General features: G+C 43.4%; 1 protein-coding gene across 2 annotated transcripts in view; it reads left to right on the forward strand.

Moving 5' to 3' along the window:
• Window positions 1-24,036, forward strand: part of LOC138296348 (heat shock factor protein 2-like) — a 198,325-nt gene that overhangs the window by 55,970 nt on the left and 118,319 nt on the right. For both annotated transcript variants that reach the window (XM_069235398.1, XM_069235399.1), the window contains one exon: window positions 1,254-1,303. In XM_069235398.1, coding sequence (XP_069091499.1) covers window positions 1,254-1,303 — 50 coding nt within the window. The remainder of the gene's footprint in view (window positions 1-1,253; window positions 1,304-24,036) is intronic.

Below are 24,036 nucleotides of genomic sequence, written 5' to 3' on the forward strand. Positions count from 1 at the left end.
GCTCGGCCCGAAACCTCTAGGTTCTAAATGATAGTGAAATTATGCTCTTTACCCCTAGTTCCCTCCCCTCCTGCGAATAACCCACTGAGGCATCTGCAAATCTAATCAAGGTTCTTCCAATTTACCCATGACCTTGCCATATATTCCTTTCTTTAAGCTGGCCTTTTTCAGTAATATTCCTACGTGCAGTAAATACTGACCAAATTCAGAGCAACAACATCCTTAGTCAAAAACATCAGACCATCTTATATGCTGCACAGCCTCACCTTGACTGGGAACTATGCTTAGACTTCTTGGATAATCATTTTACTAGTTGTGGCAAATAGTATTCTCTTTAGCCACTCGAAATTGCCCTAGTAACCGCTCAAGGCAGTAGGTGCTTTCCTAGAATGCTCATTCACTATACTGGTATACCTTCTTCCCCTACCCTCTTTCCTTCTAATTGACAAAATAATGTGAAGGTAATCTTGTCAAAAGCAGTGATGTTACTATTAGCCACGATTGGTGGTTTTAGCCACTTTTAACTCAGCAGTCTTTATTGCTTAAACACCACCAACTGCACAGTGGTGATAGATTAGGAATCGCACACCGCTGGGAATTCAGACTGTTATGTTTTTCTGTTTCCTCTTTTAAAAGCTTCGTTATTGACTTGTGATTTACCATGAACGTTTATGCCCCATAACCTATTCGGAGAGTATCACTCTCTTCCATGGTTTGGTTTATTGTATTGTATTTCCTACAAATGACATGTCAAATGTCATGGCAGCACTACACAAATGCTTGTTAGCATAAAATAAGAATCTCAGTAGTTTTCATATTTTTATTTTTGATTTGTTTTATTTTAAAGGACAAGACGAAATTTAAAAGTTGAATGTTAATTGGGGCTGCTTCCATTAGAAACTAAATATCTTAAGTGATTCTCACGGATGCATCCAGTTGCCCTTTTCACTTGTGAAGTAACTTGTGTATCATGCTTTAAAATTTGTCTAATCGTTTTTTTTTTTAAGCCGTTGAAAGGCTTTCAGGATTCTGCTCATCACCATTATTTCAGACGGGTCCTTAGTTCACCTTTTTGCCACAGTAGGCAGTAATTTGTATATCTTTATCTGCAATAGCACGAATTGCATTGAATGATCTGTTAGTAAGTTTAAAGTAAAATGAATAGACTGATTGTAAAATCTCTATCAACTGGTGATTGTGGAAGTGGAACACCAAGTCATGCATCCTCTAACTTTCAAAATGTTGCTTTTTAGATGGCTCGATCACACTCCTTGGACCAAGTGGTCTGTTTGCAACAAAATCAGTAAGTTCAGATCTACTGTTTTAATAGTATCTATATCAAGCCCAATATTTGTAGTACGTATTTGTGTGGCCAGAGTGCAATAATGAATATAGTAACAAAGAAATATGTTTGATGACAGACATTTGTTTCCTTGAACTGATAGTATTGGAATCCATAGGAAATGCTCTGCTGGCCACCAGCATTAATACAAACATATAGGGCCTGAATATGATTTTGGCGGACGATAAAGCCTGTCCCCTGAAATCCCGATGGGTAGGTTGCCGCCATTGTGGCAGCCTCCCTGCCAGACCCATTACGAGTTTCCCGCTGAGTCAATGGACGGAAACCTCAGTTTCGCCCGCTGATCCAGTGGGAAACCGCCTACAGCATTGTCTCTGGCTTGTAATAGAGCCAGCGGCAATGCTGTAGTGTGCAGGGTGCACGAGCACCTTCACAGTGTTCACTGTCTGCTTTGCAGACAGCAAACATTGTAACAGTGTTGGACAGGGGCCCTCTGCATCCGTTCTCCACCAGCCTTTTCATAGCGGTGGAACCACCATGAAATCGCTGGTGGAGAACAAAGCTGTAATCCCCAGGGCAGCGCTGCCCTGGCAGATTAGGACCACCACAACGACTAATCCTGGCGGTGCTGGTGGTCCGACCATGGCGCAACTGCCTCAGTCGTAATGTGGCGCTCGGACTGCCACATTGTCAACGGTCTGACCGCCACCTCGAACCTGGCGGTCATGGGACCGCCAGGTTCGCAATGACCCCCCATAGTCTCAGATGAGTATAATCATACACAATAGAAGACTCTGCAGGAACAATGCTTAGGAATCATACACAGAGGACTCTCATGAGGAGTAACCATTAGAACAGCAACTTTTAACACTTCTTTCCCTGACAAATGTCTGCCTACTGCTTTGTTATAGAAAGTCTGCCTCTTTACCTGGAGTGACCATGGCAGTTGAGAAAGAGCAGAATGACTTCATCATTGAAACTTTGTTGTGCAGACAGTACACTATTTAACATCACATCAGACTTCATGGTAGTCCACATGTCTCGAAAAGGGATGTTATCATGGATCCTGATAATGAATTGGCCACCGGGATAAAGGTGGCAATGAGCGAGTTAGGAACTTGATAGTTAATTCACAGGCTCTCTTTTGCTGTATGACATGAACCTGTAGGAGGTGGAATGGAGGACTTGGAGTGATCCCACCAAGAGCTATCCAAGCAAGATTTTGGGTCTTAAATAATGACCTCACGTGATTAGTGGGGCTTTTACATTTCTACACTTTGCAGGCACTAACCTGAAAAGAGATGTTTTTGATGGTAATTGTTTTACAGAGTCAGATCAGTGAACTATACTATAGACACTATCTGGTGAGGAAGCACATATTCAAGTACATTATGATAAGGCTGGTCTGGATACCCACCTGAGCTTTTTACTTAATGAAGACAGACAAATTGCCAAACCTGTAGGATCAAATAGAAATAGAAAGGGCACTACACTCTTTATATGTAAAAATAGGCTTCATGTATTACATTGACAAAACCAAGAACGTTTGAAAGACAAAACTGTTGTTTGTGTCCTTTACACAACCTATTTCAGAGTCAGGGATGCTTTAACCCCCACATTTTGAAGTCACAGATTGTACATTTGGTTCTGAGAAGTATGCAAATGTGGTATACATGCAGTAAACATGTGTAGGAGGAAGGCCTCAAGACACTTTCCACATACAACAGAGGGTCACTGTATATTTTGGGAAATGTTTCCTTTAGCAGACATATGCAGAGCTGTTACATGGTCATCAGCACACACCTTCACAAACCATTATTGTTTTGATATTCATGCATAACACAAGCTGTTAGGATCATTATTTACTACCACCACTACTACTCCCGACACCCACAGCCTTCAGGGTGGATGGTACTGTTTTCAATCTATGCGTGGCATGTGCCTACAAAACGTATGACGCAAACGGAAAACGTTCCTTACCAGTTTAACTTGGTTTGCACCTTTTATTGTAGCTTCATCTTACTTCCCTATTGACTGAATACCTTTTCTACATCATATACCAGGGACTTGTAGGCAAGTTAATTATCAGTCAGAGGTAAGCCAATTCAACGATGTTTAAAGGTACAGCATAGGCACGTTACTCCTGGTTAGCAGGGGTAATAATGCACATAGTTCTAAGTCCATCAAAACTAGGGCCCAGAAAAAGGTAAAAAATCTGGGATGACCATGCAGAAAAGGCAAATTTCCAACACATGAAATTACAAACATCCTAATACAACTTTGCCATTTCTGTGCTCTTAGTAAATATCTCTTCATCCTTGAGTTTGGGGGGTGAGCCACGTCATATAGGCAGCTACAAAAGGACAAATTGTAATCATTCCTTCCATCACCTTTTGTGTGTTTCATGTACTGCCCTAAATGACATGAGTATGCCCAGACGTGGGTCGTCCCATGCTCCCTGTGTCAATGGAACCAAGCTGTACCCAGCTGTTGAGCCCATAACTAGGGTGAAACTGGTCCTGAGTTGCTTGTGTCGCAGTTCAGGGAGGACCTGGCCTGGCAGTTGTCTAGACTGTTCTCACGAGGGGAAGGGTCAAGACTGATTTGTGTATGGCTGGGTCCAAACTGAGGTGATATGGTGAGCAAAATAACAATGGGTTGGTATGCTACCCCAAGCGATTGCCAGTGGTTAAACAAATTGCCAGCATTCCTCCCAACACTTTTTGTGTGTTTCAGGCCACAAAAGGAGGCCAGTTCTTTAGTGGTAACCGGAGAGTTAGTGAGCAACTTGACCTGAGGATCTTGAATGATCAGTGATGCGGACAACATTTTGTTCTCAGTCACTTGTGCCGCTTTAGGCTTTCTTGCCTTCTCTCTGTATCCATAATGTCTCCATTTTATATGAGACAGTGATTATTCAGCTTTGCATGTGTAGAGGGCATTGAAATCATATTTGTCAGTTCTCTCCACAGCTGTTGGTGTTCTATAAGATCAAAGAGTTATATCTTGCAGGATTCTAAAGAAATTTGGGTTTTCACAGATCTCCTGCTTCAGAGTTCAGCTTCTTAGTATGGTGTCACTGACGAAAATCGACCGGCTCATTAAATGTTACAAACCTCTTATTAGGGGTTCGTACAAAAAATGTAATTCATGATTCCCTGTATTTAAGCCCTTCCGAAAGCCTACTAGATGGCAGGGAATAAAAAATAAAAAAAGTGGGTTGGTGGCTACCAACCAGTATGGGCATGGTTATGCCTCCTCCCCAACTGAAGGGGGTAGCAGTCTTTAAACTCTCCCTGCACACTAAAACATCTTATCCCACGGCAAGCAAGAGGACATTTGATAACTGTGGATTCTGGGTTTACATTTGGGCCATGAGAGCTTGTCTAACTCTCAAAATCGTCCCACTTAGAATGATGAGGGCTGCACTTTTTGGACTTTGGAACGCTGCCATATAAAAAAATCCACAAGACCTAGACACATCTGAAAAATAAACATCTGGGTGAGTCCAGAGTGGTGTGCTTCACATGCACCCTGCACCATTTTCTTACCCACAATGCCCTGCAAACCTCCAACTTTGCTGGAAATCACAGTGTTTTGCCACATTTTTGTGGTGGAACTTTCTGGAATCTGCAGGAATCCACAAATTTTCTACCACGCTGCATTGTCGCATCTATACCGATAAAAATTCTGCCTCACTTGTCAGCCTAAATTTTTTTTTTTCAAACTGCCTTTTTGGACCCGCTTTGGTTCCCCCTCAATTTCGACATGTTTTTGGCTCTTCCCTGTCACAGGCACTTGGCCCACCTACACAAGTGAGGTATCATTTTTTTTTTTACCGGGAGACTGAGGGGAACGTTGGGTGGTAGGAAATATGTCCCGGTGCGGTGGTCCCACACAGAAATGTGGAGAAAAATGGGTTTGTTTTTTATCTAAGGTTTGCTGAGGATTCTGGGCAAGAAAACACTGGGGGGATCCACACAAGTCACACCTCCCTGGATTCCCTCAGGTGTCTAGTTTCCAGAAATGTTTGGATTTGGTAGGTTTCCCTATATGGCTGCTGAGCCCAGGACCAAAAACGCAGATGCTCCCCCGCCACAAAAACAGGTAGTATTGTATTTGATAATTTTGATGTGTCAACATAGTGTTTTGGGGCATTTCCTTTCGTGGGTGGAAGGAAATTTGTGGCTCCTCTCAGATTCCAGAACTTTCTGTCACTGAAATGTGAGTAAAAAGTTTTTTTTGGGCCAAATTCTGAGGTTTACAAAGGATTCTGGGTAACAGAACCTGGTGAGTGCCCCACAAGTCACCCCACCCTGGATTCCCCTAGGTGTCTTGTTGAAATAAATGCACAGGTTTGGTAGGTTTCCTTAGGTGCCGGCTGAGCTACAGGCCAAAATCCACAGCTAGGCACTTTGCAAAAAACAGCTCTTTTTTCTTTGGGGAAATATGATGTGTCCACGTTGTGTTTTGGGGCATTTCCTGTCGCGGGCACTAGGTCCACCCAAACAAGTGAGGTACCATTTTTTATCAGGAGACTTGGGGGAACACTGGGTGGAAGGAAATTTGTGGCTCCTCTCAGATTCCAGAACTTTCTGTCGCCGAAATGTGAGGAAAAAGTGTTTTTGGGCCAAATTTTGAGGCTTGCAAAGGATTCTGGGTAACAGAACCTGGTGAGAGCCTCACAGGTCACACCCCATCTTGGATTTCCCTAGATGTCTAGTTTTCAAAAATGCACAGGTTTGGTAGGTTTTCCTAGGTGCCGGCCGAGCTAAAGATCAACATCCACAGCTTTTTACTTTCCACAAGTGAGGTATCATTTTTTTTTACCGGGAGACTGAGGGGAACGTTGGGTGGTAGGAAATATGTCCTGGTGCGGTGGTCCCACACAGAAATGTGGAGAAAAATGGGTTTGTTTTTTATCTAAGGTTTGCTGAGGATTCTGAGCAAGAAAACACTGGGGGGATCCACACAAGTCACACCTCCCTGGATTCCCTCAGGTGTCTAGTTTCCAGAAATGTTTGGATTTGGTAGGTTTCCCTATATGGCTGCTGAGCCCAGGACCAAAAACGCAGATGCTCCCCCGCCACAAAAACAGGTAGTATTGTATTTGATAATTTTGATGTGTCAACATAGTGTTTTGGGGCATTTCCTTTCGTGGGTGGAAGGAAATTTGTGGCTCCTCTCAGATTCCAGAACTTTCTGTCACTGAAATGTGAGTAAAAATGTTTTTTTGGGCCAAATTCTGAGGTTTACAAAGGATTCTGGGTAACAGAACCTGGTGAGTGCCCCACAAGTCACCCCACCCTGCATTCCCCTAGGTGTCTTGTTGAAAAAAATGCACAGGTTTGGTAGGTTTCCCTAGGTGCCGGCTGAGCTACAGGCCAAAATCCACAGCTAGGCACTTTGCAAAAAACAGCTCTTTTTTCTTTGGGGAAATGTGATGTGTCTACGTTGTGTTTTGGGGCATTTCCTGTCGCGGGCACTAGGTCCACCCACACAAGTGAGGTACCATTTTTTATCAGGAGACTTAGGGGAACACTGGGTGGAAGGAAATTTGTGGCTCCTCTCAGATTCCAGAACTTTCTGTCGCCGAAATGTAAGGAAAAAGTGTTTTTTGGCCAAATTTTGAGGCTTGCAAAGGATTCTGGGTAACAGAACCTGGTGTGAGCCTCACAGGTCACACCCCATCTTGGATTTCCCTAGATGTCTAGTTTTAAAAAATGCACAGGCTTGGTAGGTTTTCCTAGGTGCCGGCTGAGCTAAAGATCAACATCCACAGCTTTTTACTTTCCAAAAAACACGTCAGTTTTCAATATAAAAATGTGATGTGTCCATGTTGGGTTTCCTGTTGCAGGCATTAGCCCTACCCACGCAAGTGAGGTACCATTCTTATCAGGAAACTTGGGGGAAAACAGAATCGCAAAACGAGTGTTATTGGCCCTTGTCTTTCTCTACATTTTTACCTTCCAATTGTAAGATGGTGTGTAAAAAAGATGTCTATTTGAGAAATGCCCTGTAATTCACATGATAGTATGGGCACCTCGGAAAATGTGCAAATAACCACTGCTTCTCAACACCTTATCTTGTGCCCATTTTGGAAATACAAAGGTTTTCTTGATACCTATTTTTCACTCTTTATATTTCAGCAAATGAATTGCTGTATACCCAGTATAAAATGAAAACCCCCTGCAAGGTGCAGCTCCTTTATTGGCTCTGGGTACCTAGAGTTCTTGATGAACCTACAAGCACTAAATATCCCTACAACCAGAAGAGTCCAGCAGACGTAACGATATATTACTTTCAAAAATCTGACATCGCAGGAAAAAGTGACAGAGTAAAACGTGGAGTAAAATGGCAGTTTTTTTCACCTCAATTTCAATATTTTTTTATTTCAGCTGTTAGTTTCTGTAGAAATGTTTTACTTTCCGGGATCCAGCATTGGTTTCACAGCCATTTCTGTCACTAACTGGAAAGAGGCTGAAAGCACAAAAAATAGTAAAAATGGGGTATGTCCCAGTAAAATGCCAAAATTGTGTTGAAAAATGTGGTTTTCTGATTCAAGTCTGCCTGTTCCTGAAAGCAGGGAAGATGGTGATTTTAGCACCGCAAATCCTTTGTTGATGCCATTTTCAGGGGAAAAACCACAAGCCTTCTTCTGCAGCACTTTTTTCTAATTTAAAAAAAAAAAAAAAAAACTAAATTCTCGATATATTTTGGCTAATTTCTTGGTCTCCTTCAGGGGAACCCACAAACTCTGGGTGCCTGTAGAATCCCTAGGATGTTGGGGAAAAAGGACGCAAATTTGGTGTGGGTATCTTATGTGGACAAAAAGTTGTGAGGGCCTAAGCGCGAACTGCCCCAGATAGCCAAAAAAAGGCCTGGTACCAGAGGGGGAAATGGCCTGGCAGCAAAGGGGTTAACAGGAGAGGAAAGAGTAGCTTCTCTCACTTGTGTGCTGAAGTCTTCAAGTGTTAACTAGTGCATGGACCACCATCAGATCTTTCATGAATCCCCTGCTCCTGCATCCAGCAGAGTCAGGCCTGAGTGACAAGGTCACATACAACATAATCTGCAGTTATATTTCAGTGCCCTACAGCACTTTCTTAGTCTTGTCAGATTCAGTTAGAGTCCTAGGACTTCTTCAGAAATTTCACTTTGCTGCCATTCGTAGTGTAAACTGAACCCATTACTAGCATTTTGCCCTGAGTGACTAGTGTACTAAATACATGGAGAACCCAGAGGTCCAAGCACTGTGCATTTGTCGTAATAAGATGGTTACCTGACCCATCTTGAAGAGCAAGGTGCCAGGTGGAGTGGAGGAAGGATTACAGACAAAGAACCCTTTTCCCAACCAGTCTCTTCTCAATATATCTGATTCTATTAGTCTCCTGAAGTAGTTTTATACTAGGGGAATTAGTGGCAAGGTAGGGGAGGTTTTTTCACTAGATTAAGGGAATTAGACTGTTTATATCAGCAGATAAAATAGATTCTTGCTTATGGATAAGTTCTTCATATGTGCAAAAATAGTGACAAAGATGGGAAGTAGTGTCTGGATAGGGGACATAATGTGGGGATCCGTAATGTGGAGCCTAGACATGGGACATGTGCGGAAGGAGACAAGGGAAACAGTAACTTGTCTCCTTTCAGGAGTCCCTAAATACCACTTTGGGGGGCGTGGGGTTCTAGTACAGCACATACTAGAGCAAGGAAGGTGGCACTTCATTCTCTAATGGTAGATAAGGCAGCAGAAGGCAGTGATGGCTAGGCAGGAAAGCCCAGATATCACCCAGCAAATTCTGAAGGGTCTCCCAAGCATTCTAAAACGTTAAACAGATTGTCTCCTTGGACATGATCTCCCAGAGGTTGGTCAATGCCCAAAAGAGGAACTGGTCCAGTGCCAGTCCTCTCCCAAGGATGCTGAAGGTGTTGCTCCTGCAGTTAGTGCAAGTACGCCCCAGAAGAAAAGGAAAAGAAAAAACTGTAGGAAAGGTGGGCAATTTTAGCCAAAGTTCCAGTGAACCAAGGCGACTCTGCTCTAGTAAGGAAGCACTCCCTGGTTGGTGCTGGTGAAGCCCAGCCTGACCCCCAGTAAGTCCTGACTAGTCAGGCAACTGTTGAGCATGAGATGGTGGCTCCTTACCTAACAGAAGAGAGAGTGGAAGAAGAGTGTTTGCTACAGAATGTAGTAACCCCTCCCTCTAAAACAGCAGACAGGCCCACCGAACCCCAGAAGTCCTGTAGATTAGCTCCTTCACCTGTCAGTGAAGAGCTACAGATATGGTTCTAGGTTCTGACCTCTGGCAGTGGCCTCTGCTTGGTGTTAATCTTTATTGCTGCACTGTCCTTGGCATGATGGTCTTTACCCATGCTAAATAGCAAGCTAGAACCCCTGCCCCTGTTGGTCATAGTGGGGTTACTCAAGCTGTGGGTGACCTCTTTGGGTAAGCTGGGGGCTACCCTGGCTAAAATAGGGTTAGCAGAGGTGGACATCTCTCATCCCAAAGAAAAGAGAATGGGTGAGAAAACTAAAAGACAAAAGCATTTTAAATGGGGTCCTCACACTGTTGAGGTAGGTTAGCTTTCCAATGGAAATTACCTGGACGGGAGGAGGTAAGGCACAGTAGTCCCTGCAACCATCCAGCCTGTTTCCTTGCTGTTCCTCGTCTGACAGGCTAGGGAAACTCTCCCAGATTGTGGCTGAGTCTCCTGGCCTCTTGGCTCGGCTGGGGTGGGGGGGCGGGGGGGGAGGTAGCAGGTGCTATTGGGAATATGTAGGAAGCTAGGTTCTGGTTGAAGTACCCACCACTTTTGGCGAGTGTTCCTTCCCCAAAACAAGACACTTGATCACTTTAGCACCTCTGTAAGTCCCTAGTAAATGGTACCCCTGGTACCTTGGGCATGGGTACTGAAGAGGGCCCCTAAGAGCTGCAGCACAAGTCGGGCCATTGTAAGGGACCCCGCACCAACCTCATGCCAGCAGCCATTTCAGGCTGCATGACAAGGTGCTCCCTAAAACTGAAAACTCAACATGGCACACATCCTTTCACATTCATTTCCAGGCTGGGCACACCCCTAGGGTGACCAGCTTGAAATTAACACAGCCTCAGGAATTTCATCATCTTGTGTTATGTGAAATTAGGAATTCTGGGACAGGGTGATGCTTACTCCCAAAGGAAGTGGTCATCTAGGGGGTGTAGTGACCCCAAGGCTAAGTAGCCAATTGGCTACTACCCTTCACTCCCCTTAACGGCCCCTAAATTGAGTATTTATGGGGCCCCGTGATACCAGGACTTCAGATCTTCGCTGGACACAAAAGAAATAATTGACAAAGAAGCCTGCCTACCTGAGAACCGGACTGACTTGGCACCAACCCTGCCAACTGCACCTGACCCTTGAGGAGCTACTGACCTGTCCTGCCACTGCAACATCCAAGAAATAGGAAGAACTGCCAGTGCTTAGTAAATCACAGAGAAGAACTTCCTTAGAACAGAGGAGCTGCTTCCCTGCATCTGAAGACAACCCAAGAAAGAACTGTGAGGACCGAGACCACCAAAATCCCGACATCATCACTGCACCCGAGCTGCCTAGCCCAAGCTGAAGTGGGCCAACAATGTCAACGTGGCTCCCAGGCCCTCCAGAGAAGAAGCCCACCTTGAGTTCACCCACTCTGTACTTCCCAAAGACGCTTACATCCTCTTTCTGCAGGACCTCTCAATCCGCACATATCCCCCTGCACCAGAACCTGAGCCGAAAGACACCACTGCGCCAGAGCCCCACAGCCGAAGGAGAAGTGGGCCAATGGTGTCCCTATGTGCCTGAGAATCTCAAGGGGTGAGCGACCCTTTGGGTTCCCTCGAACTGGCCACCCAGTCCCCGCTTGCAGCCTCTTTCTGACCAGACCGATCTCCATTAAAGTGAATGGGACACCCAAAGCCAGCCGTAACACACCTCTGCACCCGGATCCCCCAGAGCCCTACCCTAGTTGAACTGTTGGTGTGGCCTTGGACCTTGCCCCATAATCACCTCGAGATCAGAAGAACAATCCTGTAGGTCATTGTTAAGTGCCCGAATGCAGTATATATTTCTTTTCCCACAGGATAACATTAGGGAACCCGATGCTGAAAAACACTTCTGCATCCAGACACTCCAGTGCCTCCCGAAGTGACCTGTTCGTGCTGCCTTAAACCTTGCCCCATACTTACCTTAACTCCAGAAGATGGGTCCTGGAAGTCGCTGCTAAGTACGCGTATGCAGTATGTTTTTCTTCATAGGATAACAGTGCCACTCCAAAAATTGCACTGTCAACTCCTGAACTCCTGTAAAAATTCATAATTCGAAAAGTACTCACCTGATTCCGATGATCTTGGTATAAAAATGTATATAAAAGTATGTGCTGTTTTTATAAATTGGTATTGGATTTCTTTGAGTGTGTCTCTCGCTTATTGCCTTTGTGTGTGCAATACATGCTTAGCACTACCCCCTAATATGCCTAACTGCTCGCTCACACCACGACAAAAGAGAACATTTGGGGTGTCATTTGTGACTCTGTAATTCCTCTGGGGTTTGATTGGACTCTTTACACAGTGTACCTCTTTTTGGTCCACTATATAAAGAGCCAGCTTCCGACAACTAGTCTGTCACCACTTCAGTGAACAGCAATTGTCTAGGACATTTCTGTGTGGTTCAGACATTGTGGTTGGCAAGCAGTCAAAGAACTGTTTCCGCTGTCTCAATGTAATCTATAAATGTCTGCTACAGGGTGTGCAAAGTGACATGCACACCAGTGGCACAATAGGTAACAGCCCTGATGAATTCAGAGACTGCCTCAAAAATCATGCCCCAAGATGGACCATATATGGAGAGGATGTTCCAGTGGAACCTGGCAGCCCAGCAGGGAGGGAGTTAATGCCTGCAGGGCAGAGCACACAAATGAATTCCTTCATTGCCCAGCCAGAGGGTCATGGTGCAACAAACATTGAAGTGGAGTCCAGTGTCAGATAAGGTCTGGTAATGTCAGAGGAAGCACATGGTCATGCAGAAAAGGAGTAGGAGTAGGCAGCAACGTGGCTGTAATAAAGTATGTGTATGCTCAGAGATTACCTCTTTCTCTAGATATTAGATAAGTCAGGCATCGATCTGTTCCAAGATGTTTGTTTTTTCCTTGGGGTTTGTGGGTGGGCCTGGAGGGCAGTGGGCACATCAGGCTGAGATGTGTAATAGCCTGAACGCTGGAGGGTACTATGTCCCTGCTCTCGGGCACATCTTCTTTTAGTCCATGCACCTGCCATTTTATGCCACTGCTCCTGGATGACCTGTCTACAAGAACGTCCTCGACCACTGGTCAGCGCTATACGTACTTGCAGGCCACCAACCTGAGCCTTATCCCTGTACATAGTTAGGCAGAGCTGGTCAGCAGGCTTTGCAGTGACAGTGAAGAGCCAGATTCGGGGTTGGGAGGAGAAGCTGCCATGGATAGAAGGCTTGTATAGTCTCACTGTAGCAAACATCTTAGGTAGAGGGTCCCTTCCCTTTATGGCAAATTATACAGACCAAAATGCCTTTCTGCAATCCAGAGGTTGTTTAAGCAACTCCAAACCACCCATGCACATTGTAGGCATGAGACTGCACTTCAGACTCCTTGGTGATCACTTAAACGGGGTGGTGTGGAGCACTAGAAAAGTGTAGCGATCCCTGCCTTATATTAGACTTTCCATGATTAGCTCACACTAAACTCCTCCTCCACTTTGAGGTTGTGAAGAAAATGGATTATTATATGGTGTGGTTGTGCGATCTCACTGTGTAATAAAAGCACAAACCGTATTGTATCCAATAAGGTTTGTTTGAAAAACCTGAGCTCAACCCTGGGTAGCTGTGGCTTCGCGCAGTTGGGATTTCTCAAAGGAACAAGTGTAAAGCATTAAGAAGCACCAAAACAGTTCAATAAGAAGAAAAAACAACAAAATAAATATCAAACACCAATTTATAAAAATAAGTTGTACTTTTATCTTTAAATAAACACCTAAACAACAAAAGGCCACTGAAGGGTTCTGGAGAACATAATTTTTAGAGAAACAGTAAATCACAGCTTTTCACTGAGCGCAATAAGCTTTCCAAACATTTATAAAGTTTCAGACTACTTCATCACTCTTGGGACGACCATCTCTGGCAGGAAGCTATTCACAGGGACCAATAAGGTCCAGTTGAATAGTTACCTTTCAGCTCAAGCACCCTCCACTCCAATTCCAGGCTCTATGGGCGAACCACTATAGACTTTGCTGGAGTGGTCCTGGGCAAGGGATACAGGATACTGAAGGGGCTCAAAAATACTGAGCTACGGTGAAAGGGGCTCCTTGGGCCACTTATCGGTCCACAAATGCGGTGGAGGGACTTTGGCCACAGGGGTCAATATCCTGTGACGTCCAGCCAAAAACCAGTTGCCACTGATCTCCAATTACTACAAAAACAACAGTTCAGATTAATTGATGGTAACTTGCTTGCTGGGTGGTTAAACTGCACTCCAACGACTCTCCCTGGTCCACCAGACTCTGGTGCAACTTTTGAGGGTCAGGGCGCGTTCTCCCAGGCTGTACTTAGGCAGTTAGCAACAGTCAGGCATTCTTGACTACCAACTCACCAAGACAGGCTTCTTCAGCATTTTTGTCTCTTTAGCTGTAACAGGTAGTCATCCAACTGGCTCTTGGAGTGTATTCTGTCTGGGGCTAAGGACGACTTTCCCTCAAATAGGGCACCACAGGCACAGTCCTCTTTTTGCTAACCCAAGGAACAGTAGGTGGCATACACTTCAGTGCAGTTTAGTTGCTGGGTCCAGTGAACAGCAGGGTTACCCTTCTTCAGTCCTCTCTCCAGTATGGACATAAACTGAGGTCTGGGTCGAGAGTGCAACTTTATGCCTGTTTCCATCTGGGATGTTGTGACTGCTAGCCAATGGGCTACCAGGCCCCCTCCCACCTAGTGACGACTTCCTGTAAAGTGTGGCATCTAGCTAGCCCTGAATGCACCATTCTTCCCCCAACATGGTAGAACCCTTCTCTTGGAATGTGGAACTCCCCAGCCCATCCCAGGGGTATAGCTATCTGGGTGCTCCAAGACTTCTAACAAAACTCTTTAGCAATGGCTTCTCCTTCCCTGCCTGTGATGCCAGCAAGTATGCTAAAACAAAAGAGCAGCCCTACTTATGAGTGACTACCATTTGCCCTTCAAAAGCAGATTCCTATTTGAAGTTCACATTTTCGACTCGCACCCTGTTTGGCCATCCTACCAGAAGGACCATCACACCTCTTCCAATGGCAGGCCCTTTATGTTCCTCCCTGAGATTCGTTCACATCTCTCTCCAGGGGGCAAAAGATTGTCTCAGGAACAGCAACTTGTGTGCAAGTGTAAACGGTAACTGGAAACCTTTAGCAACAAAGTAGCAACTTTCTAAAGTTGACATTTGTACAAACCTGACATTAAATTTGAATTGAGCATGAAGACGGTTTTAATGCAAGGATTATTTTGATAACCTTGATACCTGGAATGCCAGCTGCTGGATGAACTCCTCTGTCTGGCAGCTCTAGAGAGTATCCTAGCACTGGTGTCTGAGGTGAAAATGTTCTACCCCCCACTTCCCCAATACTCATTATTGATAAGTATCCTCCTCGTCCTCGCTGTCTCGGGTAATTTCATCTTCAAAAGGGGCCTGGGCTCTGCCAGCCTTTTTCCAGTCCCTGAAGCCCCTCGAGGTCCTCCACCTTGGCTAAGGACCCTAAGTTCATCCTCCTGTCCGTGCGCAAATCTCTCAACTCGTTTATCTTGAGTGTGGACTGGGTGGCCAAGTCGAGCTCCATGTTTCCTGAACTTTTTGATGACATTCAGAAACTCTGTGATCTGTCTAAACTTTTCCAAACTTTTTCAATACTTTAAAAAATGTTTGCAAACTCTTGAAAATAGTGGCATAGATATTTTAAATCTTGGCTTGGGAATTACAAGTATGTCCTTCTAGGTGTTAACTTGGTTGATTTGTAAGCTTTTTAACTTCTGACCTGTATGGTGTGCAGAACATAACTTCTGGATCGCACCACTGCCACCAATGTGAGGAAAGTGCTTTATTATATGATGTGGTTGTGCGACATCACCATGTAATAAAGGCACGGATCCATGTTCGGTCCAGTCAGGTTTGTTTGAAAAGCATTTGCTGAACCCTAGATAGCACTGGCCCTGAGCAGTAAGGCTTTATCAAAGAAACAAGTCTGTTGCATTAAGAAATACCAAAAGAGTTGAATAAGAAGAAAATACAACACAATAAAAATCTGACACCAATTTATGAAAATAGGCTGTATTTTTATTTTTAAATAGACATCTCAGTGAAAAAAATCAACCAGAGTTTTCTGTAGATATGAATGTAAAAAAAACAATAAATCACATCTTTTCATTGAGCGCAGTAAACCATTACAATGGACCACAATAGTAGGGCACTTTCCAGACTTTTATTAAATTGCAAGCAACTACTTTGGCACATTTGGAGGGGTCAGCTCCAGCAGAAAGCTAGACAGGGGGCCAATAATATCCAGTTGAACAGTTACCATGCAGTCAAAGTAGTCTCCAGTCCAGGTGCAGCCTCTATGATTGAACTGCCATAGACTTTGCTGAAGTGGTCCTGATGCAAGGATTGCAGGATGCTGAAGATGTTCAAGGATACTTAGCCTGTGAAGGGGGCCTTTCGGGGGCCACCCCTTGGTCCATAAACACAGTGAGGCAACTTTGGCTACAGGTATTGATGTCCCTCGATGTCTGGGTGAAGTCCAGACAAAAACCAGTTGCTACTGATCTACTGGTTTCCAGTTATAGTGAAAACAGTGGTTCCCTTTTACTAGTGGTAACGTCTTTCTAGGCAACCAAACTACACTCTGACGACTCTCCTGGGTCCAGCAGACTCTGGTGCAACATTTGAAGGTCAGAACTCGGTCCCCAGGCTATACTTTGGCAATCAGCAGCAGTCAAGTGATCTTGGCTACCAAGGCAGGCTTCTGTGACTCTGTTGCTGTAACATGAAGTGAGACCACTGACTTTTGGAGTCTGGGGATGTCTGGGGATCGGGGACGACTTTTCTCAAGCAGGACACCACCGGCACAATCCTCTCTTCGCTAGCCCAAGAAACTGGAGCTATAGCCCAGTCTTCAGTTCAACCTCTCTTTGCTGGGTTCAGGTGAACAGCAGGGTAGTCCTTCTTCCACCCTTCCTCCAGTATAGATGTGATCTGAGGTCTGGGTACCACATTTGTGACTATTACTTACTGGGGAGTGTGGCAACTACAAAACCATGGGCTACCAGGTCCCTTCTCTGCCTCCTGACAAGTCCTGTAAAGTGTGGTATCTAGCTAACACAGAATGCACCATTCTGCCCTCTCCCAACATAACAGAACCCCTCTCTTGTTGTGTGGAGCTCACTAGCCCATCTCAGAGGTGTGGCTACCTTGGGGCTACACGCTCCCAGGAAAAAAAATGGTTTGACAATGGTTTCTTCTTTCTTGTCCATGATGCCAGCGTATGTCTGCCCAAACAAAAGAGCAGCCCCTTTTGTGAGTGCCTGCCATTTGCCTTTCAAAGGCAGGTTTCCCCTTGACGCTCACCTTTTGGGCTCACACCTTGCTTTACCATCCTGTCAGGAGGTGGTCGCACCTCCTTCCTGAAAGTCTGTAACATCTCTCTCTACAGGGCCAGAACGCTCTCTCAGGGACAGCAGCTTGTGTGCAGCCATAAACTTTCCCTAGAAACTTTGAGCAACTCAGTGGCAACTTTATAACATTGCCATTTATACAAAAGGTACATTAAATTAGAGTTGAGCATCAAGTCGAGTTTAATGCAAAAATAATTTTTCTATCTTGAATTACCAACTTTAGCAGTCCCATTTAGAAGCTAGCACTGTTGAGTTGTCAGCGTGTAACCCTGTACTCGCCAATGGAGCTACTAGCCTTTCCACAGTAAAAACAAAAATTCTGGGATTTTACTATCAGGGCATGAAAAAACGCTTGACCCTTTTTATTTAAATGCTCTTGAATGATTTTGTGCAGCAATAAAGGGATACAAATAAGTGTCGTTCTTGACAATAGTAAAAGAGTGGTAGGTATGACAGGATCATGGTTCCTTTCATAAATGAGGAGAGGCGGGAGAGTAAGGTGACAGTAGGATGATTTGCAAAGGCAGAATCATGGGGGAAAGAGAAGGAAAAAAAACAGACGGGGTGGGCTGGTAGGGCTTTGACGACTGTCGCAACAAGAAAGAAGGAAGAAAAGAGAAGGTTTCCCTATGCAGTACCTCAGTAGCAAGGTGGGGCATTGTGCAGTTGTAGAGGATGTGGCATTGAGTATGCAGGATGGATGGGGTTATCTGTCATATGTGTCTTTGCCAGGTTTAGGAATGGAGATTAGTGTGGCATCCCAGAAAGATGATTGGAGGTGACCCTCAGTTATCGCCGTGTTGTAGAGGCGTTCCAGGTAGGGGTAAAGGAGGTCCCCATAAGTCCAGTAGAATTTGATAGGAAGACCAGCTCTACTCTGTGTTTTATTGGTAATGATGGAGCAAATTGCCTTGGCTGTCTCCACAGAGGTGATAGGCAGAGCCTGTGCGCATCGCTGGCCCATTATAATCTGAGGTAGAAGATGATCTTGGAAAACGATTGTTAAATCTTCGGTGTTGGATAGTGTGAGGTGAAAGCCTCATGTATGACTGACTGGGTGTGCGTAGTTGTATCTTGTGTGAGGCGCAGAGTAGGCAGGACCGAGGGGGTGCTATCTTGTAGGAGCAGCCATGGGAGGAAAGCACACAATTTCTCGCCTTAATGTGGGTCCGAGCAGTGTGTGCACTGTAGTAAACACATCTGAGGCGGTCCATGATGGCAGCATGTTCTGTTCGCAGTGGCAAGAGCATCTTTCTGTCTGTGTTGAACAGCGATGCCTTGGTGACCAAGGGGAGCATAGAGGCTTCACAGCGTACATGCTCACTTTTCAGCATTTTGCAGACTCTGACCACGGTACCTATAGTGGCACCTCGTTTCCTAGGAGTACTCACTGGACATTCACTTGAGGAGGTGCTATCGCGAAAATGGATTTCTGCAAACCTGTTGGAGCGCGCGCCAACGGCTGAGGTGATGACAAGTCGGAGTACCTGCCGTCGATCACATATTTGGTTTGGGTAAGTCTCCCTGCTGGCTTTTAACAATCTTTCTCTCGTTTGAGATGAGGGAGAAATAGGGACTACCTCAGGCAAGGGAAACCCTGGGCGCACCCTTGTGTGGCTGCCTTCGCCCTGTGGGGCGTTCTTGGTGCGTTAACTGACTGACTTGTGTTTATTTTGCAAGTATGGCCAATCAACAATATAAATTAAGGGAACAATTGGCAAGGGATCTTTTGTCTGGAGCCATAGTGAAAACAAGGAGCGACAGTCCTTTGCACAAAACTGAGAGCAGAGTTTTAAATTTATGAGAACTGAGGCATTTGGAAAAAATTTCCAGGAATGAACTTTCAAAATGGTGGGAAGCCACCTCCTTACAAAACTATTTGGACAATAAGAAAATTCTTAGAGGTTTACGCATATTTAGTATTCCAATTTATACTAATCCGAATCCATGTATGTTACAGGAATGGGCAATTAACATCACCAACTGCTCTGAGACCATGTTAAAAATCTTGATTAAATATGCCAAAGCAGATCGGGAAGACATTTTGAAGGAAATTGCAAAAATCAAGGAATGGCTTGCAGACCGCCCTGAGAATGGAAAAGAGGAAATAGACAAATTTCTAAGGGACATGGAAACGAGATTGGACAAGTTTGATGAAGAGATCAAACTGCATAAGCAGAATAAGTTTTTGAGAGAAGTTCGGGATTATGAGAGGAGGGCGCATTCTCACTTTCGATCAGAAATATGATTCTGTTTATCAGGAAGAGGAACAAAGAAAAAATCAAGCACACTGGGATCCCAGTAGAGTTGAGAAAGAGATTGAGACAGCGGAAGAAAGGGAAATCTCTGAGAGAGGTGAGAGCAGCTTATCAGAAGGTGAAACTCCTGATGAATCTTTTAAATGGATGCGTCTGTTGAGAAAAGGATGCTTACAAAGTATGAATTCAACAAGAGGAAGAGGATATGACAACAGAGAAGACAATTACAGAGGAAAAGGAAGAGGCAACGTGAGAAGAAAACGAAGAGGCAAAGGAATACCTACCCCAGTGGGAACAACATTGATTGGTGTACTCCAGGGTCAATGATGAACAAGGATGGTAACAGTATAATCAATTTAACACTGATATCGCTCCCCGCAATGGAAGAAGAAGTATTGAATTTAGGCTTTTCCTTTTTGTCCTACTAATAGATTTGACTATTCACAAACTCGTATTGATCTGTTCATGCTGGTAGGCAAGTTGAAACCAAAAATTGTTTTTTAGTAAATCTAATACAAACGATCTCAGGGGCAATAGTAACATCTAAGCCACTGGAAACATGAATTTACAAATAAGTGACATTGACACACTTACCATATTCCACAAACTAGAAAGTGGCGAGATTGTAGGTGGGGAAAACACAGAGAAGTTCTTGGAGGATCTTTGTATTGCTTACAATTGCAGTGCAGAGAGTCACTTCAAACCACAATCTACTTTTCTTCCTTTGTCAAATCATGATTTGATTGATGCATTCCATGAGATGACATTAAGAGACTTAAAGAAATGAAGGCAGAGGAGATTTAAAGGCACCAGAAATTTATCATGGTCAAAACTTGAATGCTATTAACTCCTTGGCGAATAACAAGGATATTGTGAATTGTCTTGCCGACAAAAGAGGGAATATTGTGATCTTACCCATTGATAAGTACATTAATAAAGCTATGTGACAATTGAACACACCTGAGTGTTATGTAAGGATCACACAAGAGTATTACCTCAAAATGGTTAATACCTTCAGAGACATGCTAGTTGATTGGAAGAAGCAGGGTCTTTGTTAACAGGAGGAATATGAATACATCTACTGTGAAAGACTCCGGATTCCCAGTTTACATTGCAAGACATTGAGAACCCTCCAGGAAGGCCAATAGTACCCCCGATAAGGACCTTTTTTTAAATTTGCTCCAGATACATAGACCACTTCATTAAACCCTTTGTATCTAATTTACCTTCGTATGTGAAAGACACAAAATATTTTTAAAGAAGATTCATGATGTAACTTGGGAAGAGAACTTCTGGTTGATTGCATTAAATGTGTCATCACTATATACAAGTATTCGCCATGATAATACTCTGCGAGCCATGAAACTCTTCTTGAGAGCCAGACCCTTGCATCTGGTAGCACACACTAACATGTTCTCCTTTGGAACATATTGTATTTATGTTTAATATCCTGTTATACAAACAAACACTAGGTACAGCGATGGGCACTTGTTTCGCCCTGAGCTTCGCTGGCTTACTTATGGGCTGGTGGGAGGAACAGGTGTCCATCGTTGATGAGACACATGGAGGGTTTGAACATGTAGTTTTGTGGCTATGCTATATTGATGACTTATTTGTAATTTGGGATGGCTCTAGAGAGGAAGCTGAGTCATTTGTAGAATGTCTTCATAACAATGAATATAATCTTGGGTTTTCTGCAACCATCAATCGTGAGCAGATCACATTTTTAGATGTTCTGGTCAAGGTTAGTGGCAGTCGGTTGCAAACAAGTCTTTTTGCAAATCTACAGCAGGCAATATGATCTTACATGCTCGAAGCGATGACCCTGAGCCCTTGAAATGGAGTATTCCTCATAGAGAACTCCTCTGTGCCCACAGGAATTGCAGCACAAACTAGTTCTTTCTCCATTGAACAAGATTACCAAATTTCACAAGGGAGCTTACCCTGAGCATGTGTTGCAACGAGCGATCATGAGAGTACAGGAGAAAATGAGAAAGTCCCTACAATTTGACAACAATCTGTCCATCCCTGAAAGTGGCGGTGACCAAATGAGATTCATTACCACTTCCAATGAAGCATCCAAAGAAATCAAAAAGATCATAACGAAGAAATGGCGGTTTGCACAAATGTGATCCCATCATACAGAATTAGGTTGATGATATACCTCATATAACTACAGGAAGAGGAGGTCATTAGGGGACTCTTTGGTGCAAAGTGAATTCACAGATCCACATTGCAACACAGTCTTGGATTTGAATGTTTTTTCCCCATGTGAAAAATGCAAAGCATGAAAAAATAGTAATGTTATAAAAGAATTTGCACATTGCCCCATGGGAAAGGGAACAGGAGCATCAATACATTTTTTATTTGCAGTTCAGACTATGCAATTTATGCCCTGATTTGCCATTGTGGAAAGAAATATGTGGGCAGCACAATTTATCCATCAAAAAGTGGATTTTGGAACATATGAGGGCAGTCAATAATAGGGATAGCCATTATCCTGTGGCACGTCAGTTTGCAGAATTTCATTGCAGTAATAGAGAGTTGCTTCAGTTTTTTTGCCATTGACAAGATAAAATGGAACCCAAGTGGAGGCAATAGGGAACTAAAACTTTGAAGAAGTGAATACAGGTACATCCTTGATCTGGAAACGAAACATCCTATGGGATTAAACACAGAAAATAAATTGAATGTATACTTGGGTGACTAATGTCCTCCAGGATGGACAGCCTTGGTTTGATCCCTTTATTAGTGTTGTTACATTGGACCCTCACTAATTATGTAAAAAATTGCACATTCATTCAATTATTATGTTTATTGGTCTCAAAAGGAGATGGACATTTTATATTTTGCTTTTATATGTAATTGTGGGTTTGATGGTAGTACTGTTCACCTTCAGTGGAGTTTAGTGCAGATCTCAGAGTTGATAGTTGGGTATATAATCATAGATAAGTTTTTGCAGATAGTACTGAGTACGAGATTTTATTTTATTTCAATGTATTCTCATTTCATTTTTAACTAAATCAAGATGGATATGCTGAGAATTTTGGGGGAATTGGCAGTTATTGGTCTGAATGCAATGCTGCTCACGTTAATAGATTTCAGATGTATGATGTATTAATATATTTTCAGTATCCAATATCTTGCTTGTTTGTGTAATTATGGGCCCAAACATAGTACTGCTCACCCCCAATTGATTTCAGATGTACAAACTAAGTGATTAAAGCAGACCTTATGGTTGATAACTGAGTCCATAGAATCATGGAGAGTTTTTGCGAACAGTATTCAGTACACAGCATGATATGTAACTTTATTTCATTTCAAACCAATTCTATTTTAGTTCAAATTATCTTCCATTTAATTTTCACTTCATTAATTGTGAAATCAAGATGGACAGGCTGATAACTTGTGGGAACAGGCAATCATTGGTTTAAACGCAATGCTGCACACTTTGATTGATTTCAGATATATGAATCAGAGAGTCAAAACAAACCACTACAAGGTTGACAATTGAACATATACAATTATGTATAACCTAGGATAGGACATTTCAAGATGGCGCTGACGTTTTTCATTTCCTTTTTCTCTCTCTCCTTTCATTTCACCTTATGTGCAGGAGTAATTTTTCTATTGCTTACTTGTGTATTATAAATGTATTCAATATGGTCGCACTTGTGTGTAGTGAACAAGACTTTTGTAGTCTAAACGATTCTCACAATAAACTTCTGATGCACACTGCATGCCCGAGTGTAGATCTTTCAGTTACGTTTGTGGCTGCTAATATATACATATATACATAATTACTGGAAAGAACAAAGGTTAAAGGGAAGTTATAGTTACGTTCTGAATTTACTCGTACAAAACATTAGAAATTCAGCAGTTATAGTTAGGTCTTTCAAGCAACTAAAACTTGCGCCCTAAGGTAACTATAACTCGCGCCCTCCCCTGCACAGTTGTCTTATCAATAATTTTATTGCAAATGTTGCAGACATAATATGAAAGATGGCATAGAATATGTCATCAATGATATAATATGTGGAGTACTTAGCTGTGCACAGCGAAAGCCCGAGTTATAGTAACCTTAGGGCGCAAGTTTTAGTTACTTGAAAGAACTCTAACTATAACTGCTGAATTTCTGTGGTTTTGTACGAGTAAATTCAGAACCTAACTATAACATCCTTGTAACCTTTGTTTTTTTCTGTGAATTTCTATGTTTTTTTTAACGTATAGTAATTGTAATTACTATACGTGAATCCAACCACCACTGCCTCTGGCCTCTCTGGGTGTGAAAATAGGTGTGAGATTCTATGTCTGGGGGTAAGAGTGGCTGTCAAAGTATCTGTCTGGGTGTGAGAGTGTGTACATCAGTTTTTTAGTGGGTGCGTCAGTATGTGCACGGGTCTTTGAGTGGGTGCATCACGGTGTCAGTGGGTCTATGAGTGAGTGTGTGACATCTCAGTGGGTGTGTGACATCTGAGTGGGTGTGTGAGTGGGTACCTAACTGAGTGGGACTGAGTGGGTGCTTAAGGGTCTGACTGGGGCTGTGAGTGAGTGCATGAGGGTCTGAGTGGGTCTGTGAGTGGGTGCATAAGTGTGAGTGTGTGTGTGAGTGGGAGAATTGATTGAAAGAGAGAGAGAGAAAGTGAGAGTGAGAGAGAGAGAGATTTTTTTAGGCTTTGATGTCTTAGAATGAGATATTTGTCTACAATTTAAATTAAAAAATGTTTTTTTTTTTTTTTTAAATATAATGATTTGTTTTTTATTGGAAAAAAAAAGTGGAAAGGAGTCAGCTGGACT

The sequence above is a fragment of the Pleurodeles waltl genome, chromosome 5 (assembly GCF_031143425.1).
Source record: "Pleurodeles waltl isolate 20211129_DDA chromosome 5, aPleWal1.hap1.20221129, whole genome shotgun sequence".
NCBI lineage: Eukaryota > Metazoa > Chordata > Amphibia > Caudata > Salamandridae > Pleurodeles > Pleurodeles waltl.